The 18,902-nt window shown below is 46.5% G+C and overlaps 1 protein-coding gene across 2 annotated transcripts in view; it reads left to right on the forward strand.

Annotated features, from left to right (window-relative positions):
- The first annotated feature begins 254 nt into the window (after window positions 1–254).
- ST8SIA5 (ST8 alpha-N-acetyl-neuraminide alpha-2,8-sialyltransferase 5) overlaps window positions 255–18,902 on the forward strand; it is a 60,583-nt gene continuing 41,935 nt past the window's right edge. The window contains exon 1 of one of the 2 annotated variants that reach the window (XM_081213088.1): window positions 255–722. In XM_081213088.1, the coding sequence (XP_081069214.1) occupies window positions 592–722 (131 nt within the window). In that variant the 5' untranslated portion in view covers window positions 255–591. The remainder of the gene's footprint in view (window positions 723–18,902) is intronic. The other variant, XM_081213087.1, reaches the window with a different exon arrangement.

The following is an 18,902-nucleotide window of genomic DNA, read 5'->3' on the forward strand; positions in this document are numbered from 1 at the left end:
CACCACAGCAGCACCTAACCAAAGCGCGGCGTTTTGGAGAGGCCAGCCAGCCCGCTGCAGGAGTTCCGTTGGGGGTGTCGCCTTTCGCTTTGAACCCTCTCTCGATTTGCTCGGCCTCCTCTCTGCCCGCCCCCTCCCCGAAAGAAGACCGGGGCAGGCCCCTCGTTGAGTAGAAAGGGGGATTTTTGGGGGGCTTTTATTCCCCGCCCCGCAGGAGGCGGAGGAGGAGCAGCGCCGCCCTCCTTTGCGCGCCGGGGGCCTCCTCCTCTGGCGCAGCGCGGGCGGCGGAGGCGCCGACCAGGCGAGCCGGAGGGCGCTGCTTTGCAGAAGCGAGAAGCCGCCGAGGCGCTTTCCCGCGCCGGGGAAGAACTTTCCGCCCGCCCGGCCGTCGCCGCCGCCTCTCTCCCTCCGCCGGGGGGCGGCGATGCGGGGCCGCCGTGCCCTTGAATGGCGCGCCTCCGCCTCCTGCTCCTCCTCCTCGGCTTCTCCCCTTCGCCCCAGCCGCGCCTGAGCGGGGCTTGAGGAGGATGCGGCTCCTTCTGCGAGCGAGACCTTGACGGAGCTCGGCTTCGCGGCCCCCTTTCCGCCAGCATGGGCTACACGGACCCCACTTCCAGCCGGGATCTGCTGGGGAACCGAACTTTGCTCTTCATCTTCATCTGCGCCTTCGCCGTCGTCACTCTCCTGCAGCAGATCTTGTACGGGAGAAACTATCTCAAGAGGTACGAGAGGAGTTTTCCTCGCTGTCTTTTGGGGAGGGAGGGAGTGATCCTGGGGATAAACGAATTGCGGGCGGGGGGGGGGTCGCATATTTATTTATTTTTAACCCTCCTGAAAGTATGCAAAAGAGGCTTCTGGGACCTTCGGAACCAACCGTGCAAACAGCCTCGCGCGCTCTTCCCAAGGAGTGAGTTGAGCAGGACTTTACTCCCGAGTAAAAACGTGAGCGGGATCGCGCCGTAGGACTTGCCCGTCACCCTCTACATCCCGTAACTTAGGCAAAAACAGGCGCAGGTCTGGGCTCTGGGGCTTGCAATCCTCTTCACAGGATTGAACCCAGCGGAACTGAGGAAGCGCAGGATAGGACCGGGCTGCCTTTGGGTTTGGGCTTGTGGCTGCACCAACCCACTTGCGCCAGATCCGGAGCGATGCTGGTCCCTTAGCCTGGATGCGTGTTGGTGACTGGTGGTGGTTGTGTGTGTTGTAACGCAGTGAGGCCAAATGGCCAAGACATGCAAGAGTTCAAGCTCCGTGCGATGCTGTGTGGGCAGATAGCCACAGATGTTTCAGAAGCAGGCACTGTGCGTGCCTGGATGGATATGAACACATTTCCTGGTTTAGTGTCGCTGTAAGAACTCCCTGCAGCCATTCTTTACCTTGTAAGGCTTTGCTCAGTTTGGGCTAGAGGGCTGTTGGGAGATAAAACTTCTGCCTTTGGAGTGATAACTACAAAGTGTGCAAAATGCAGCTGTACAGAGGTACCAGATGCTAGGTTCTTAAGTTAGTGTAGGGGCAGCTTAAGCCACCTTGCTGCACACTTTGGAGTCCTGCCACTCAGTTTTGGTTGGAGAGCTGGGCAGATGCCCTGTGCCCTCAAGGCAGCCTTTGCCAGCCTGGTGGTGCCCTGCAGATTTTGGGGACCAGAGCTGATTGGGAATCAAAAAGGCTGCCTTAAGCCCACTCTTCCCGTCCCACTAATCCAGCACTCTTGGACTATGTGGAGACAAAAATTGCAGTTTTCTGTGTGTGTGTGTGTGTGTGTGTGTGTATACACACACACACACACACACACATCCCGTATTTTTTGCTCTATGAGACTCACTTTTTCCCTCCTAAAAAGTAAGGGGAAATGTGTGTGCATCTTATGGAGTGAATGCAGGCTGCACAGCTATCCCGCTTGTTGTTCTGGCTTCTGAGATTCAGAATATTTTTTTTCTTGTTTTCCTCCTCCAAAAACTAGGTGCTTCTTATGGTCTGGTGCGTCTTATAGAGCGAAAAATACGATATATATATATATATATATATATATATATATATATGTATGTGTGTGTTGTGCGTGTGTGTATACAGTGGTGCCCCGCAAGACGAACGCCTCGCAAGACGGAAAACCCGCTAGACGAAAGGGTTTTCCGTTTTGGAGGCGCTTCGCAAAACGAATTTCCCTATGGGCTTCCTTCGCAAGACGAAAGCACATAGGGAAATCTCCGGGACAGCGGGGAAGTGCAGCGCGTCTTCCCCACTGTCCTCGGACCTCCTCCGAAGCCTGGCAGTGGGGCGGAGAGACCTCCTCCCGCCGCCAGGCTTCGGAAGGCTCCTCCGAAGGCTGGCGGTGGGGCTGAGAGACCTTCTCCCCGCGCCAGCCTTCGGATGGCTGTCCTGAAGACTTGTGGTGGGAGGAGGGTTTTCCTTCCCACCGCCAACATTCAGAATGCTGTTCTGAATGTTGGCGGTGGGGAGGAAAAACCCTCCTCCCACCGCAAGCCCTGGGAACAGAGGTCTCTCCGCCCCACCGTACCTGCCCTGAAGGCTTGCAGTGGGGAGAAAAGCCCTTCTCCGCACCGCCAGCCTGGCAAGCGGTTTCCATAGGAACGCATTAATTGATTTTCAATGCATTCCTATGGGAAACGGTGCTTCGCAAGACGAAAAACTCGCAAGAAGGAAAAACTTGCGGAACGAATTAATTTCGTCTTGCGAGGCACCACTGTATATATATATATATGAATGATCTAATTTGGCATTATATATATTTCTACAGCATAGATATCCCAAGCTTTACTGTGTCTTGAGGGCTGCAGAACAGCCTTGTTTTATCAGAATGATCTCAACCTGAGAAATTGCAAAGTTTGCTGCCTTGTTTCATATGCAGAGAATACACCCCATCTTTCCCCCACTCATCTCCTGCTACTCGCTGGTGAAATGCTGCCACCCATTTCTTGCCTATACAGGCGTGTTTCTGTTTTGGGTCCTTTGCTACCACTACCGTTACTTCTTCTTCTTAGATCTTATCTTTCCTCCAAAGAGCTCAAGGTAATTCTCTCCTCCCCCAGCCATTTTATCCACACAACAACCCTGTGAGGTAGGTTAGGCTGAGAAATAGTAATTCGCCCAAGGTCACCCAATGAGCTTACGGCTGAGGGGGGATTTGAACTCTGGCTCCCCAGGTCCTAGCCTAACTCTCTAACCACTACACAACACTGGCTGTTCCACTTTCCCATTGTCTGTTCCAATACATGGAGTCTTTGCCAAATGGATGCTCTGTGCATAAACATATTTTCTCATATGAAATGCATGCCTTGTATGCTTCTGCCAGAACAAGTAGCAAAAAGTGCCTTCCATGGAACTGAACCCCATTTGAACAGGTCAGCTTCCTTCTGAGTAAAAGCATGCATTAGCTTGGGCTAAATAGTTATGCAAATGAAGAGGATGCTCAAGAGAGAAATTATCACACCTGGGCATCATTGAAGTCTATGGATTTGTCAGTGATGAATTCAGCTGGCCCATTCATTTCAATGGGATGTGGGCTGCAATGGCCCTTTCCTGAATTGGGATCAGCAAATGTAAAAACTCAGCGAGTGTAATAATGTAAATTGATCTAGTCACAGGTAGGTAGCCGTGTTGGTCTGTCGTAGTCGAAACAAAAATTTTAAAATCCTTCCAGTAGCACAGGGGTCAGCAAACGTTTTGAGCAGGGGACTGGTCCACTGTCCCTCAGACCTTGTGGGGGGCCAGAATATATTTTTTTGGGGGAAATGAACAAACTCCTTTGCCCCACAAATAACCTAGAGATGCATTTTAAATAAAAGGACACATTCTACTCATGTAAAAACATGCTGATTCCCGGACTGTCCGCGGGCCGGATTTAGAAGGCGATTGTGCCGGATCCGGCCCCCGGGCCTTAGTTTGCCTATCCATGCAGTAGCACCTTAGAGACCAACTAAGTTTGTTATTGGTATGAGCTTTCGTGGGCATGCACACTTCTTCAGATACTTCAGATACTTCTTGCATGCACACGAAAGCTCATACCAATAACAAACTTAGTTGGTCTCTAAGGTGCTACTGGAAGGAATTTTTTTTTACAAAGGAAATTGTGAAAGGGGACTTTTCTCAAAGGACAAATGGGGTCTAGGTGTTCGGAGAATATAACATCAATCCTATGCCGGTTGCACTGGCTGCCGATTCATTTCCAGGCTCAATTAAAAAGTGCCGGTTATGCCCTTTAAACAGTGGTGTGGGACGCCTGCTTTTCCCGTTTTGTAAGTTCATTAGTAATAATGAACAGGTGCCAATTGCAAATACAGTATTAAGCAAGCTTGGCAGTTTCAACATTTTTAGCTTTGTTTACCAAATACAAGTAAAATAAAACATGCTACATTAGATCACTCTCTACTGGAGCATAAGGATTTCCCCACATGGAAACTAACTTGCAAAGGAAAATGTTCTGGAAAAAATTACAACACAGATTTTTCCGGAAAATCAACACCATTGCCTTTCAAGCCCTAAACTCAGCCTCGCCAATTTTGATGCCCTCCAGATGTTGCTGGACTAAAACGTCTGCAATTCCTGACTGTTGGACATGGCGGCGGCTGGGAGTTGAAGTCTAACAAGATGTAGAGTTCACCTCAAAGGCTACTGCTGCTCTAAATGATTTGGGATCGGGTTGTTTGCAGGACCTCCTGCATCCATAGGAATGCACCCAGGTGTCAAGATCATACTTTGGGGTCTGGCTCATGGGCCTGCTGTTGGAATCCATCAGACTGGTGGGTGTTGAAGACAGGGCCTATTTTGTGTTAGCCCTGCATATGTTGGGAATTCTCTTCCAGAAGTTTGATCGGCTCCGTTTTTTAGACAGCTGTTAAACAGACCGTAAACACTTGCTTGTTCCAAACTGTGTTCTGTTTAAAGTGCGGTCGCTCTTAGCTTTTGAAATTGGCTTGTTTAATTTGTACATTTTTTAAAAAAATCTGCTACATTTTTGATGGGCTTTCGTAAGCCACCTTGGGAGGGCTGCTTCTTTATTTAAAGGGGGATTCACAACAAAACGTTGCAGCATGGAGTTGCACAATTCAGCCAGCCAGCCAGCCGTGTCCTTTCCTAGGCTACTCCATTATGTTCCCACTGATTTTTCTCTCCTTCCCGCCAAATAGTCAGCAAACATTCTGAGTTCTCAATGAGATGCTTTTGGCTCCCTCCCCTTTAAGGATTTTTTAAAAAGGTATTTTTTTTTGGGGGGGAGGGGTAGTCTTGACAACCCTCAGTTTTTCCTTAGCCACTGTGTTGCATGTAGGTAATGAGATTTTTGCTGTATTGTATAAAGATTGGCACTTGGGTAGTGAGTTTGCTGTTAGTACAGTGGATCAGGGAACAGGGTGTTTTTCAGACTTTTCCAATGGGTGTTCCGATTATACACAATTTCACGCAAGCGTGCAATGATCCAGAATGCAATCCCCGCGCAAAGAGGGCGTTGCCTGTAAGTAGGAAATGATCTCTTTCAGCTTCTGCCTTCTGGATGAAGGTGCAGGGTTATAAAGACTAGGACTAGCCGCCTGAGAAACAGTTTCTATCCAAATGCGATTTTGGTTTTAAATGCAGTGTAAGGTAGTCTCTGTGGGAGTATATTGTATTTAATTACGGGGTATCAGAGTTTTTAGGGGGTTAACCAGGCTGGGACAGCTGGGATAGCAGGCTTGTTGGTTTTTGAATGTCTGATGTATATTTTTTCAGTTTCATTGTTCTGTACGGGACAAAGACAATAAAGATTATCATATCGTAGAGCAAGTTCCCCCAAGCTTAGGAACGGAGAACCATAGAGTTGGAAGGGACCCCAGGGTCATCCAGTCTGACCCTCTGCAATGCAGGAATCTTTTGCCCAGTTTGGGACTTGAAACCATAACCGTGCGATTCAGAGCCTCAGGCTGCAGGTTAGGGCTTCCATGGAAGCCAGCAGTTCATGGATTCCTGGCAGCTGGCATATCCTTTATTGTAGCCACGGCCAACCTGATGTGCTCCAGATGTTTTTGACTGCATCTCCCATCAGCCACAGCCAGCATCTGGAGGGCAGCACATTGGCAAAGTCTGCACTAGCACATATCAGCCCCCTACCCCTCCGAACCAGTAGTGATGTATGGAAGTGAGAGCTGGACCCTAAAGAAGGCTGATCGCTGAAGAATTGATGCTTTTGAATTCTGGTGCTGGAGGAGACTCTTGAGAGTCCCATGGACAGCAAGAAGATCAAACCGATCCATTGAAGGAAATCAGCCCTGAGTGCTCACTGGAAGGACAGATCCTGAAGCTGAGGCTCCAATACTTTGGCCACCTGATGAGAAGAGAAGAGAAGACTCCCTGGAAAGATGGAGTCTTTCCCTGATGTTGGGAAAGATGGAGGGCACAAGGAGAAGGGGACGACAGAGGACGAGATGGTTGGACCGTGTTCTCGAAGCTACCAGCATGAGTTTGACCAAACTGTGGGAGGCAGTGGAAGACAGGAGTGCCTGGCGTGCTCTGGTCTAGGGGGTCACAAAGAGTCGGACACGACTAAACAACAGCAACAACCCCTCTGAAAGAGATAGGGTGCCTTCAGCTTACAGCTCTCCATTGGGGAAGAGAGAAAGTCCTTTAGAAAACAGGTCCTCTTTAACCTTTTGCAAAGCGTTTTTCCTCTTTCGCACCATGAGGGCTGGAACTAAAAATAATAACAAGGATTTAAACCTGGGATTCTCAGGGAGCTGCTGGAAGCCCCGGTTTCTATTCTGCGTGATCACAGCTGTTCAGAAAGCTACCATCGCCGAAGACAGCTAGTAAACGCAGCTCTTGCACTCCTGCCATCCAGTATTTTAAAGCACTGCTGACTTTTGGCGAAGCGAGGGCAGTTTACACAGGAGGAAGCCCTGCCTTGTATGCAGGATTCCTCTCTCTCCAGCCCTCTCCAGCAGCTGACAGTCCAATGGAAGGCTCCAGTCGTGCAGTGCACATTTAATCGTTCCTCTTTAAATAGCTGTAATTTAGGTGATTATGAAACCAAACATCTCCAGATGTGGCAGAGGCAGTTAATTGGAACTTGCTACAAAACAGACAGGGCTTTTAGAAGTAATAATGATGCACTATGAATGGATATAATTTATATATAATTGACACAGGCACGGTGCCCCCTTCCAAAGGTTTATTCGTTTATTTCACCAATGGATCCATCCAGCCCTTACCGCAAGGAGCTCAGGCAGACGTACATTGGTGCTCCCCCGTTTTATCCATACAACAGCCCTTCTTCTTTGTTTTTTTTAAAAAATATATTTATTAAGTTTTCAAAAATTATACAACAAAGACAAAAAACTAAAAATACTAAAAAAAAATTAACAACACGTATAATTTCATTCCCTTATTTTCTTTTAACTTATTTCTCGGACCTCCTCATACCTCCCCTTTTTGTATTCCAATTCGAATTATTCATTCAGCAAATCCTCACCCTTAATTTTCACTTAATTTTACACCTCTCTTTCTTTTAATTTTCCCCCAATTATCTTAATCATTTCAGCTGATAACCGCTTAAATTCTATCCAACATCAATTTAAGATTCACTAATTTTGTAATATTTCCCAAGATAGTCCTTAAATTTCTTCCAATCTTCTTCCGCTGTCTCTCTTCCCTGGTTTCGGATTCTGCCGGTCATTTCTGCCAGTCCCATGTAGTCTATCACCTTTATCTGCCACTCTTCCAAGGTGGGTAGATCTTGTGTCTTCCAATACTTTGCAATAAGTATTCTTGCTGCTGTTGTTGCGTACATAAAAAATGTTCTGTCTTTCTTTGGCACCAATTGGCCGACCATGCCCAAGAGAAAGGCCTCTGGTTTCTTCAGAAAGGTATATTTAAATACCTTTTTCAGTTCATTATATATCATTTCAACAGCCCTTCTTCTTTGGCGATCCCTCGTAGCCGAGTAAGATTGTCTTCCATAAATACAGTTTTAGCAATGAGTCCATAAGTGACGGTGGAGGCCAATTCTGGATCCATACATCCTTCCACAGTGGGGACATTGGTTTCCGGGCGGGAGTTGATCACAGTGTGGATTTGCCAAGCGAGCCTTCCTCTTAGCACATTTCTCCATTTGACTTCCGAAATGTTCGAAAACCAAGGCACAGCTTCTGATTGGTGGAGGTGCCCCGGAAACAATAGACGACAGCTGCATTGGATGTTCGGCTTCCGAAAAACGTTTGAAAACTGGAACACTTACTTCTGGGTTTTCGGAGTTTGAGAACCAGAGCATTTGAGAACCAAGGTACCAGTGTAAGCCAAAATTGCTCTCCATGTATTTTGTGACTGCATTCAATGCTCTTTTCAGGACATAGTTGCATTTTGAAGTTTTGGGCTTGTAAATAGCCACCCCTTGTGTAAGACCCAAAGTAGGTAATGATATTGCAATGGTACAAAATGTACCAACTACTCACCCTCCGCACTTGTGTGTACATTTAACACAGAAGTAGAAATCCTGGACAGGGCATGTGTTGAATAAGGAACTAGAAATAGCTAGAGGTTTATTCCATCTGACGGCTCAGTAGTGTCCACACTGACTGGCAGCCACCCTTCAGAGTTTAAGCTGGGAATCTCACCCAACTTTCCTAGAGATGTTGGGAATTGATCTCTTTTTTGGGGGGAATGTTTCAGTAGTTGTTTTTAATACAGTGGTACCTTGGGTTACGGGGGATGAGGGTGGTGCTGTGGGTTGAACCACAGAGCCTAGGACTTGTCGATCAGAAGGTCAGCGGTTCGAATCCCTGCAACGGGGTGAGTTCCCGTTGCTCGGTCCCTGCTCCTGCCAACCTAGCAGTTCGAAAGCATGCCAGTGCAAGTAGATAAATAGGTACTGCTCTGGCGGGAAGGTAAACGGCGTTTCCGTGCGCTGCTCTGGTTCTCCAGAAGCGGCTTAGTCATGCTGGCCATATGACCCGGAAGCTGTACGCTGGCTCCCTCGGCCAATAAAGCAAGATGAGTGCTGCAACTCCAGAGTTGGCCACGACTGGACCTAATGGTCAGGGGTCCCTTTACCTTTACCTCGGGTTACATACGCTTCAGGTTACACACGCTTCAGGTTACAGACTCCACTAACCCAGAAATAGTGCTTCAGGTTAAGAACTTTGCTTCAGGATGAGAACAGAAATTGTGCTCCGGCAGCGCTGCAGCAGCAGGAGGCCCCATTAACTAAAGTGGTGCTTCAGGTTAAGAACAGTTTCAGGTTAAGAATGGACATCCGGAACAAATTAAGTACTGAACCCGAGGTACCACTGTACCGATAATGCTGTTGTTTTATTCTCTTTGTAATTCGATGGTTTTTGTACAATCAGGTGGTGTATAAATTTTATGAAATTGTGTGTGTGTGTGTGTGTGTGTGTAAAATACAGACACCCCCCCACCAGCAGTTAAAAACAACACAAACAGCACAAAGCATTTTAAGTATTAAATCAAGGCAGCTAAAAGGGAGAGATTGAAAATAGCAGCAGAACCCCAAAACGGTGATTAAAAGAAGCTCAGAATGGAGAAATCTTCCAGACTGCCTTAAAAGACTGCTTGTCTTTATTTTCTCATATATATATATATATATATATATATATATATATATATATATATAAAAATAAAATTTTTTAGGATATCATTTCCAACAATCGATTAACATATTTTCTTATCTTATACAATGTTTTGGACTCCTATCAGCCTCCTCTGAAGATTTTTCAATCTTTATCACTTAGTCTACATTTCTTAATTTCTTTATTACTTTTAATCGTCCTTAACTAATAACTCTCTTCATAGTCTTCTCTGCAATATTTCACATAGTCCGCCTTAAAAAACTTCTTGCAGTCCTACTAGCGTAATCTGTTTATTACAATTGTTTTTCAAATAGTTCAAATATTTACTCCAGTCCTCTAAGAATCTCTGGTTCCGCAGGTTTCGGATCCTTCCTGTCATCTTATCTAATTCTGCATAGTCCATTAATTTCATTTGCCACTTTTCTTTCGTCGGCAGTTCTTCTTGCTTCCATTTCTGTGCCAATAATATTCTCTCTGGCTTGTCTTTATTTTCCTTGTGGGCAAATTCAATTTGTGCCCCTGTTCACTGTTCATGAAAGACCAAGTGCAGGTGTATTTTGGGCCCTTAGGAGGCAGGAGAGCTGGGGTCAATTTCTGAGTCGCAAGAGCAGGATCTGAAGTGGTGTTGACTTCTTATTCTGCATAGGCTGTGGATCTCTAGAAGTGTGTCTTGGACACCTGCCCCCCATCACCAAATACCTGGTGATGTCTCCCATATCTCCTGCATTACATACCGTATTTTTTGCTCTATAACACGCACCAGACCATAACACGCACGTAGTTTTTAGAGGAGGAAAACAAGGAAAAAATATTCTAAACGAAATAGTGGATATATGATTTTTGTGGTTCATGCTGTGGCCACAGACATGTGATCTGACAGTGAGTTTGGAGTAGCCCAATGCAAAAATCCTGAGGATCCATGTGGATCCATGCTTTGTAACCACGGAGGAGGGAACGAAGGGGAACCATGGATCCTCTGCTCACGACTGCAGCAGATCTCCCCTGCTACCCGCAGGCATTCGCTCCATAACATGCACAGACATTTCCCCTTACTTTCTAAGAGGAAAAAAGTGAGTGTTATGGTGCACAAAATACGGTAATCCCCTTTCCTCCACTGCCCTTAAAAAAACAAAAGCATGTAAAGGGTGGTAAAGTAGGGGAGAGAACAGATCACACACACTTGAGCTGTGATTTCAAAAGATCCCTGCAGGAATGTTGCAACCCCTGCGAGGTAGTATTTTTTTGGCTGTGAACATAGCACCGTGTAAGAATTCCCGATACATACATCAGCACCTCTGCTCTTAAACTGCAGCCTTGTTAACAGCAAGAACATTTCATTCTGACTCATCCAGCTTTCTCTCTCTCTCTCTCTCTCTTTCCCCCCCTCTTTTGGGTAAAGAAAATAAAAGCCAATCAATAAAAAATACTTTCAAAGGTGTCCTTGCCTCAGCACAATTTCCTCCTCCCACCAAAGCTGTGTGTGCTTTAATTGTTTAGTTTTCAACCTCTAGGCCTCCCTTTCCGACTTGAAAAGCTCTCAGCGGTTTGCACCAATTAATAAAACAATGCCAAGCCGGTGTTGAAATGAGTCCTTAAAAACACAGTGTGAGAGAGCACCACGCAAGGAGAAAATTCAGTGAAGTGGGGAAGCCCACACTTCAAAACCTAAGAGTTTGCGGCTGCAGTCCTGAAGTGTAGGTGGGTTCCTACGAGGCAAGACACAGCGATAACAGCAAGAACCTTTATTGAACTACATAACTGGGAAACAGGCAAAGCAGCTGCTTATATACATTTCTGAAAGCTTGGGCCACTCCCACTCCCAACGTGATTGGCTGTCTAAACTCCCAAACTGCGAATCACGACTCAGAGTTCAAGGGCCAATGGCAGAGGCCCAAATCCTGAAAAGTTCTGTGATTGGACAACATGTACCGAATCAGAACCCAGGAGCTCAGATTCCTTAGTCCAGACTCAAGCTCAGGCAAACACAGACCACTGAATACATAACAAGTGCTACACCAGACATCCCCAAACTTGACCCTCCAGACATTTTGTGACTACAGTTCCCATCATCCCTGACCACTGGTCCTGTTACTTAGGGATGATGGGAGTTGTAGTCCCAAAACACAGGGAGGGCCAAGTTTGGGGATGCCTGTCCTACACTCAGTCAACTTGGAGTATACCTGTGTAGGATTGTGCCATAAGAAGCAGGGCAGCTGCTGTGAATCACAAGTCGGGAGAGAGCTCTTGTGTGCAGGTCTTGATTGATTGCTTTCCATGTACATCTGGCTGGTCCCTGTGAGAAAAGGATGTCGGCAGTGATGTGTGGGGAATTTTTTTCATAGAGGAACGGTCAGGGCCAGTGGAATCAGCTTGCGAGGGCAATTGGTGGGGGGTGATGTTGTGGCATCTTGACGTTGCACACATGAGTATTGCACCCCCCTCTCTAAGCAGGGCAGAAGCTTCCCAGGCTATGGGAAAGGGGGTGCCAGGCTTTAATACTTTAATCCTCTAATTTACCAGGAACATTTAGGGGACTAGCTTAGTTCCCCTAGTCCACTGATCACACACAACTGGATGTCAGATTAATCATCATCATCATCATCATCATCATCGATTTATTAAGGTAAAAGTAAAGAGACCCCTGACCATTAGGTCCAGTCATGGCCGACTCATCTCATCTCGCTTTATTGGCTGAGGGAGCCGGTGTACAGCTTCCGGGTCATGTGGCCAGCATGACTAAGCCGCTTCTGGCGAACCAGAGCAGTGCACGGAAACGCCGTTTACCTTCCCGCTGGAGCGGTACCTATTTTATCTACTTGCACTTTGATGTGCTTTTGAACTGCTAGGTTAGCAGGAGCAGGGACCGAGCAACGGGAGCTCACCCCATCGCGGGGATTCGAACCGCTGACCTTCTGATTGGCAAGTCCTAGGCTCTGTGGTTTAACCCACAGCACCACCCGCGTCCCTCACCTTCTAAATCAGCCTTTCTCAACCTGTGGGTCCCCAGATGTTGTTGAACTACAACTCCCATCACCCCTAGCTAGCAAGGCCAGAGCTCAGGGATGATGGGAGTTGTAGTCCAACAACATCTGGGGACCTACAGGTTGAGAACCGCATCTAAACCATCACCTCTAGGAGATTGACACAGAAGAGAATTAAAAACAGCAAAGACAGTTAAAACAAACGAACCCCCCCCCCAAACAAATGGACACCAGAGGTAAAGACCCATTTATCCAACTGGGAAAGCCTGTCGGGGAAAAAAACAGTCTTCAGTTATTTTTGGAAGGTGCAGGTGTCTTGACAGGGGCGCTGCTCCACCGAATGGGGCTCTGTTTGGCCCTCAGGACATTCCCCAGATGTGGCCTTCAAGGCCACTCTGTTTGACCCTCAGGACACTTCCCAGCTTGTGTTCAAGCCCAGGCCATGGCCCTCATTGGCCTTGCTTTGCCGTCTCAATGAATGCTTTTGCCCGGCTGACATGCATCCTTGATGATGCTTCTGGCTTTCCTGGATGTAGGATGCAGAGAGGCCTGGGTGGAGAAACCTCCGGCTTTCACAACGTAGCCTGCTTTGCAAAAAGGGAAGAACTGTCTCCGTTGCGCCATCTACTTTCCTCCTGGCCCCACTAAGTACCAGTGAGCTGCCTGTGAGGGGATGCGTCCCTTTGGCTGGAAAAGATTCCCCTCCTCTGCTGTGAATTTAATTATCCACTGTGTGCAGAAATGCTTCCTTTCGCTCGTCCGTAATCTGCTCATCCGTTTGATTGGATAACCCCGAGTTCAAGAATCAGGAGAGGGAGAGAGCAATGTCTCCCCATCCACGTTTATTCCACTGTGTGTGCAATTTTATAAAAGTCAATCACATCCTCTCCACCTCCGTACCAAACTGGAGGTTCTTTTTCTGGCGTAGTTTCTCTCTGCTTAGTTAGGAGCGTAAGAAGTTGCTGGCTCTGTTGGATTGAGGCCAGCGACCCATCAAGTCCAGCACACCCTGCTGTCACAGGGACCAACCAGGTGCCTATTTGAACCCTCCAAGGAACACCTGAGCATCACAGCGCCAAAGTTAATTTTTTTGTTAAACATGTCTGCAGTACGCAATGGGAGGAAAACTCCATTTGACACCACCAGCGAGACGTTTTTCTCCCGCTGCAAATCCCAGCTGTGGGTGTTTGGGGACTTATTTGTTTATCTCTGCTATTTATGCATTTCCTTCCCATAATTTCTAAGTGGTGTGCAGGAAATGTGTATGAAAACATACGAAGAAAGGTAAAGGGACCCCTGACCACTAGGTCCAGTCGTGGCCGACTCTGGGGTTGTGGCGCTCATCTCGCTTTATTGGCCCAGGGAGCTTCCGGGTCATGTGGCCAGCATGACTAAGCCGCTTCTGGCGAACCAGAGTAGTGCACGGAAACGCCGTTTACCTTCCCACCGGAGCGGTACCTATTTATCTACTTGCACTTTGACGTGCTTTCGAACTGCTAGGTTGGCAGGAGCAGGGACCGAGCAACGGGAGCTCACCCCGTCGTGGGGATTCAAACCGCCGGCCTTCTGATCGGCAAGCCCTAGGCTCTGTGGTTTAACCCACAGCGCCATCTGCATCCCCTATACGAAGAAAAGAGGCAACTAAAATCCATCATAGAGAACTAAGAAATAGCAAAGTGTTTTATCAAGTGCCTGAGGTTTAGAAAGAAGGGGGGCAGTTGAATCCCAGCTGGAAGGGAGTTCCATTCTGGGTGGTGGTGGTGGGCAAAAAGGTTAACCCCCCCCCATTTCATCCAGCTCAGCTCCCTTTCCCAATATTTGTTAAAGATGAATGCAGTAAGCAAGGAGAGGGGCTGGACCTCAGTGGTAGAGAATCTGCTTGGCAGCAGGTTCAATCTTTAATGGCATCTCTCAGTAGGGCTGTGAATGTCCCTCATCTGAAATCCTGGAGAGCTTCTGCCAGCCAGTGGAGGCAATACTGACCTAGGTGGGCCAGTGATCTGACCCAGGGTAAGTTCAGCTTCTGAGGTTCCAGGGGGAAACAACCTCACTGGTGTCATGTATAAGGGTTGCTTTCTCTCCTCAAAGTTACAAAAAGCCCCACACTTACCTTGTAGGAAGTAAACCATGAAAATCTGTACAAAATGAGAGAAAACATATGAGACACAATTGCACGGTGTTGGATACAGTCATACCTCGGTTTGAATGTGCTTCAGGTTGAGCGCTTTCGGGTTGTGCTCCGCGGCAACCCAGAAGTAAGGGAGCGCGTTACTTCCGGGTTTTGCCACTCGCGCATGCGCAGACGCTCAAAATGACGTTACGCGCTGAAACAGCAAAACGTGACCCACGTCTTGCATTCTGTTTAGGATCCCGTTTGCATCCCGAGGTACCACTCTACAGTGGTATCTTGGGTTACATACGCTTCAGGTTAGAGACTCTGCTAACCCAGAAATAGTGCTTCAGGTTAAGAACTTTGCTTCAGGATGAGAACAGAAATCGTGCTCCAGCGGTGCAGCGGCAGCAGGAGGCCCCATTAGCTAAAGTGGTGCTTCAGCTTAAGAACAGTTTCAGGTTAAGAACAGACCTCCGGAATGAATTAAGTACTTAACCCGAGGTACCACTGTATTGCCGAAATGCCTGATTGCCTCTGCTTAGATTGTCCAGCAGTAAATGTTGAATTTTGGATATTCGCTGAACATGGCAAACCTCGCCAGTATTTGGAGAATATTGGCTGCCAACATTTAGGGAAGACCTTTGGAGCAGATTAATTTGTTTGCATCTCTCCTTCAGTAAACTGGGTCACATTATTTTGCTCCTTGTCCTTTAAGGATGCAAGGAGGGGGGACGGACACACGTATGGCTGTGACTCTGCTTCCTTGCCATGATTGATGCGGGCATTTCCTTTTCGATTGGTTAGATCCAAGGGTGTTCATCGCTCATCAGTCCACAAAGCCTGGAGGCAGGAGAACCCATCCCTCCTTGGGTGACCTTGGGCGTTCTTGTTTCTGGCCAATCCTTGACTTGCTCCTTTGTTGACAACTGTTCTCCATTCCCCCATCAACTGCTACATGCAGCTCAGTGCATGTCCATGCCAACACAGTCTGGCTGCAGCTCCCCTTGGCACAGTTCTTTGGCATCCTTCTGCCAGCGCTAGAGACGAAAGCCAAGCGAAGCGAAATAATGAAGTTCCTATTTTTCACCCTTTGTCGCCTTCTCCGGTATTTTTGCGTCCAGTTTTTCTGCTCTCCGTTGATGGTGGTTCTCTGAGCCTCATAGAACGACGACGACAACTTCACATCTCAATTACGGAAAAGCAAAAACTGAAGCAGCAGTTATACCACTTTTAAAAATAATTTTTATAAAGGCTTATAGAGAAAAATGCAAAAATGAATATATTTAACCTTTTTTTGAAAAAACCCAAACCAAGGCTTTTATCTAGATGCAATAAAAATACAAAGGGGGGAAGGGGAGAGAAATGGAGAAAGAAAAGGAAAGAAAAAAAAAGAGTAGAAAAGAGGTTAAAAGAGAAAGGTAGAAAACTAAGATTCAGAAAATAAATAACTTCTGATTCTTCATCTATCTTCTATATTAATAAAAAGCAATATTCAGTTTGTCCAATCCACCCAACAAAGCCACTTTCTATAAACAAACATGATCTTCAATCCTCAAATCCAGATATCATTATTTCTTTTTCTTTTTCATGTAAAAAGTCTATGAGGGGCTTCCAATCTCTAACACATGTTAACAATGACCTAGCAATGTTTAGTCTCTGACTAAACATGTCAATTTAGCCATTTCAGCTAAGTCTCTTAGTTTTAACAGCTATTCTTCCATTGTTGATAATAATGGGTCCTCCCATCTTTGTGGCTATAAAAGTCTCGCAGCCGTAATCATATATTGTACTAAAGTTCCACAGTCCTTTCCTAATTGTATATATCCATAAGTCCCGTGAGGAAGAGTTCTGGCTTCAGCTGAAAACCAACAGTTATACTATCAAAACAAAGCAGCTTGAATCAGAGAGCAGCAGAACATCTCAGCGGCGGACAATTTGAACAGAGACAAAAGAACAATAATAATGAAAATCACCGGGTTAAACGAATATACGAAGTATATTGGTACCGTTAGAGGTCTCCTGGCATCCATCTCAAATGGGTGACAGCCTGTACTCTATATGAAGCTGTGTACTGGTAGGGTTGCTATTTCCAGAATCAATTTTGCTCAACAACTTTTGAGTCTGGATTTTCACTGTTTGAAACGTGGCAAACCTAGGTAATGGTCATTTCTGAACTGAACTCTTCATGACAGCCTCCCTGCCCATTCCACATAACAAACTAGCCTCATAGCTATGGCTTTCTGAGGTCCCAACTGCATTTAAAACAGTATCATAACACTTTAAACAGTCATTGCTTCCTGCCCAAGGAATCCTGGGAGCTGTAGTTTGTTAAGGATGATGATAGTTCACAGAAGCCGATGCCATTGCAAATGTGGTGGCCTTGAAGGTGCCACAAGTCTCTTCTGCTATTTTTAAGGAACGTTGGTATATCTGTAGGGTTTTGAGACAAATTTCATGTCTGTGAGGTGACTCCTTTTGGGGAAATGGCATGGGAAAATGACCAACTGTGCCCTCGCTTGAGTGCCAAAATCCCAGTCCAGTTCAGAGGCTCAAGAGATTGCAGTCAGACCCCTTCTGCATTATGCATTTATTTATTTATTTTTAATAATATTTTATTAAGTTTTATCAATAGAAAAGTTCAGAAAAATACAAAATTACAAAATACAAAAATACAGACATTAAACACAAAAAAGAAAAAGAAAAACACGTATAAAAGAAAACAAAACTCCCTCTTTTTTGATTTCTCATCTTTAGTTAACTTATTTTCCTGACTTCCTCACGCCACCCTTTTTTGTATCCCTTTTAAGAATTGGTTCAGCAAATTCATATCCTATTAGTTTATCTATTATCAATCCCATCTTACATTTTACCTTGTTGCTAGAACCCCTTCAATTCATTTCAATGTCATCAGCATTCAAAAATTTTACAATGTTTCTGTAAATAAGTTTTAAATTTCCTCCAATCTTCTTCCACCGACTCTTCTCCCTGGTCTCGGATTCTGCCAGTCATTTCCGCCATTTCCATATATTCTATTAGTTGCATCTGCCATTCTTCCAGAGTGGGTAAATCTTGTGTTTTCCAGTGCTTTGCAATGAGAATTCTTGCTGCTGCTGTAGCGTACATAAAGAAAGTTCTATCCTTCTTTAGCACCGATTGGCCAACTATGCCCAGGAGAAAGGCCTCTGGTTTCTTCATTATGCATTATGCATTTAAAGCAGTATCTTATCTTATCAATCTTATCACCAGAGTAGTTTAACATCCCATATCTCTTCCCAGGGAACTCTAGGAATTGTAGTTCTGCGAGGGGAATAGGCATCTCCTAACTACTCTCAGCGGGACACTGGTGGCGCTGTGGGTTAAACCACAGAGTCTAGGGCTTGCCAATCAGAAGCTCGGCGGTTGGAATCCCTGCGAGGGGGTGAGCTCCCGTTGCTCGGTCCCTGCTCCTGCCAACCTAGCAGTTGGAAAGCACATCAAAGTGCAAGTAGATCGATAGGTACCTCTCCGGCGGGAAGGTAAACAGCGTTTCCGTGCGCTGCTCTGGTTCGCCAGAAGCGGCTTAGTCATGCTGGCCACATGACCCGGAAGCTGTACGCCGGTTCCCTCGGCCAGTAAAGTGAGATGCGCGCTGCCCCAAAGTCAGGGGTCCCTTTACCTTTAACTACTCTCAGCATCCTTATCAAACTGTGGTTCCCAGGATTCTTTTGGGGAAGCGATGACCGTTTAAACTGGTATGATACTGTTTTGGAGGTCTAGTGCAGATATAGGGCCTAAGTCTATACAACAAAAATCCTTTTTGGGGCTGCAGCAGGCCTTATGGTTTCAGCACCAAGCCAGCTTTTGTTTCTCCAACTCGATGAAGAGCTCAGGTGGACCTGAAAGCTTGCTTACTGCTGTGGGATGTTTTGCTCGCTCGCAACAAAAGGGTGCTGGGAATTTTTTCCAAGGGAAAGTTACAGTTTACCCCCAGGGTCATGCATGCTCATGTAGGCTACGTCTTCCTCCGCTCGGCTTATTTGGTGGGTTCCTCTCTTGAGAAAAGCTTATTTGTTTGACGTGCGGAAGAAATAGTGCCCGGGGAGATGATGCCGCCGTCCCTGCTGTGACATATGTTGGTGGCGAATTTTCTCTGCAGAGGCAAAGCCTAGAGCCCAAATGAAAACATCGAGCACCTCCTTGACCCAGTTCAGGTATCGCACAATCAACCAGGGGCGCCCTAATCTGGAGATGCCTTTGGTG

The sequence above is a fragment of the Podarcis bocagei genome (assembly GCF_964188305.1).
Source record: "Podarcis bocagei genome assembly, chromosome: 11".
NCBI classification, from domain to species: Eukaryota; Metazoa; Chordata; class Lepidosauria; order Squamata; family Lacertidae; genus Podarcis; species Podarcis bocagei.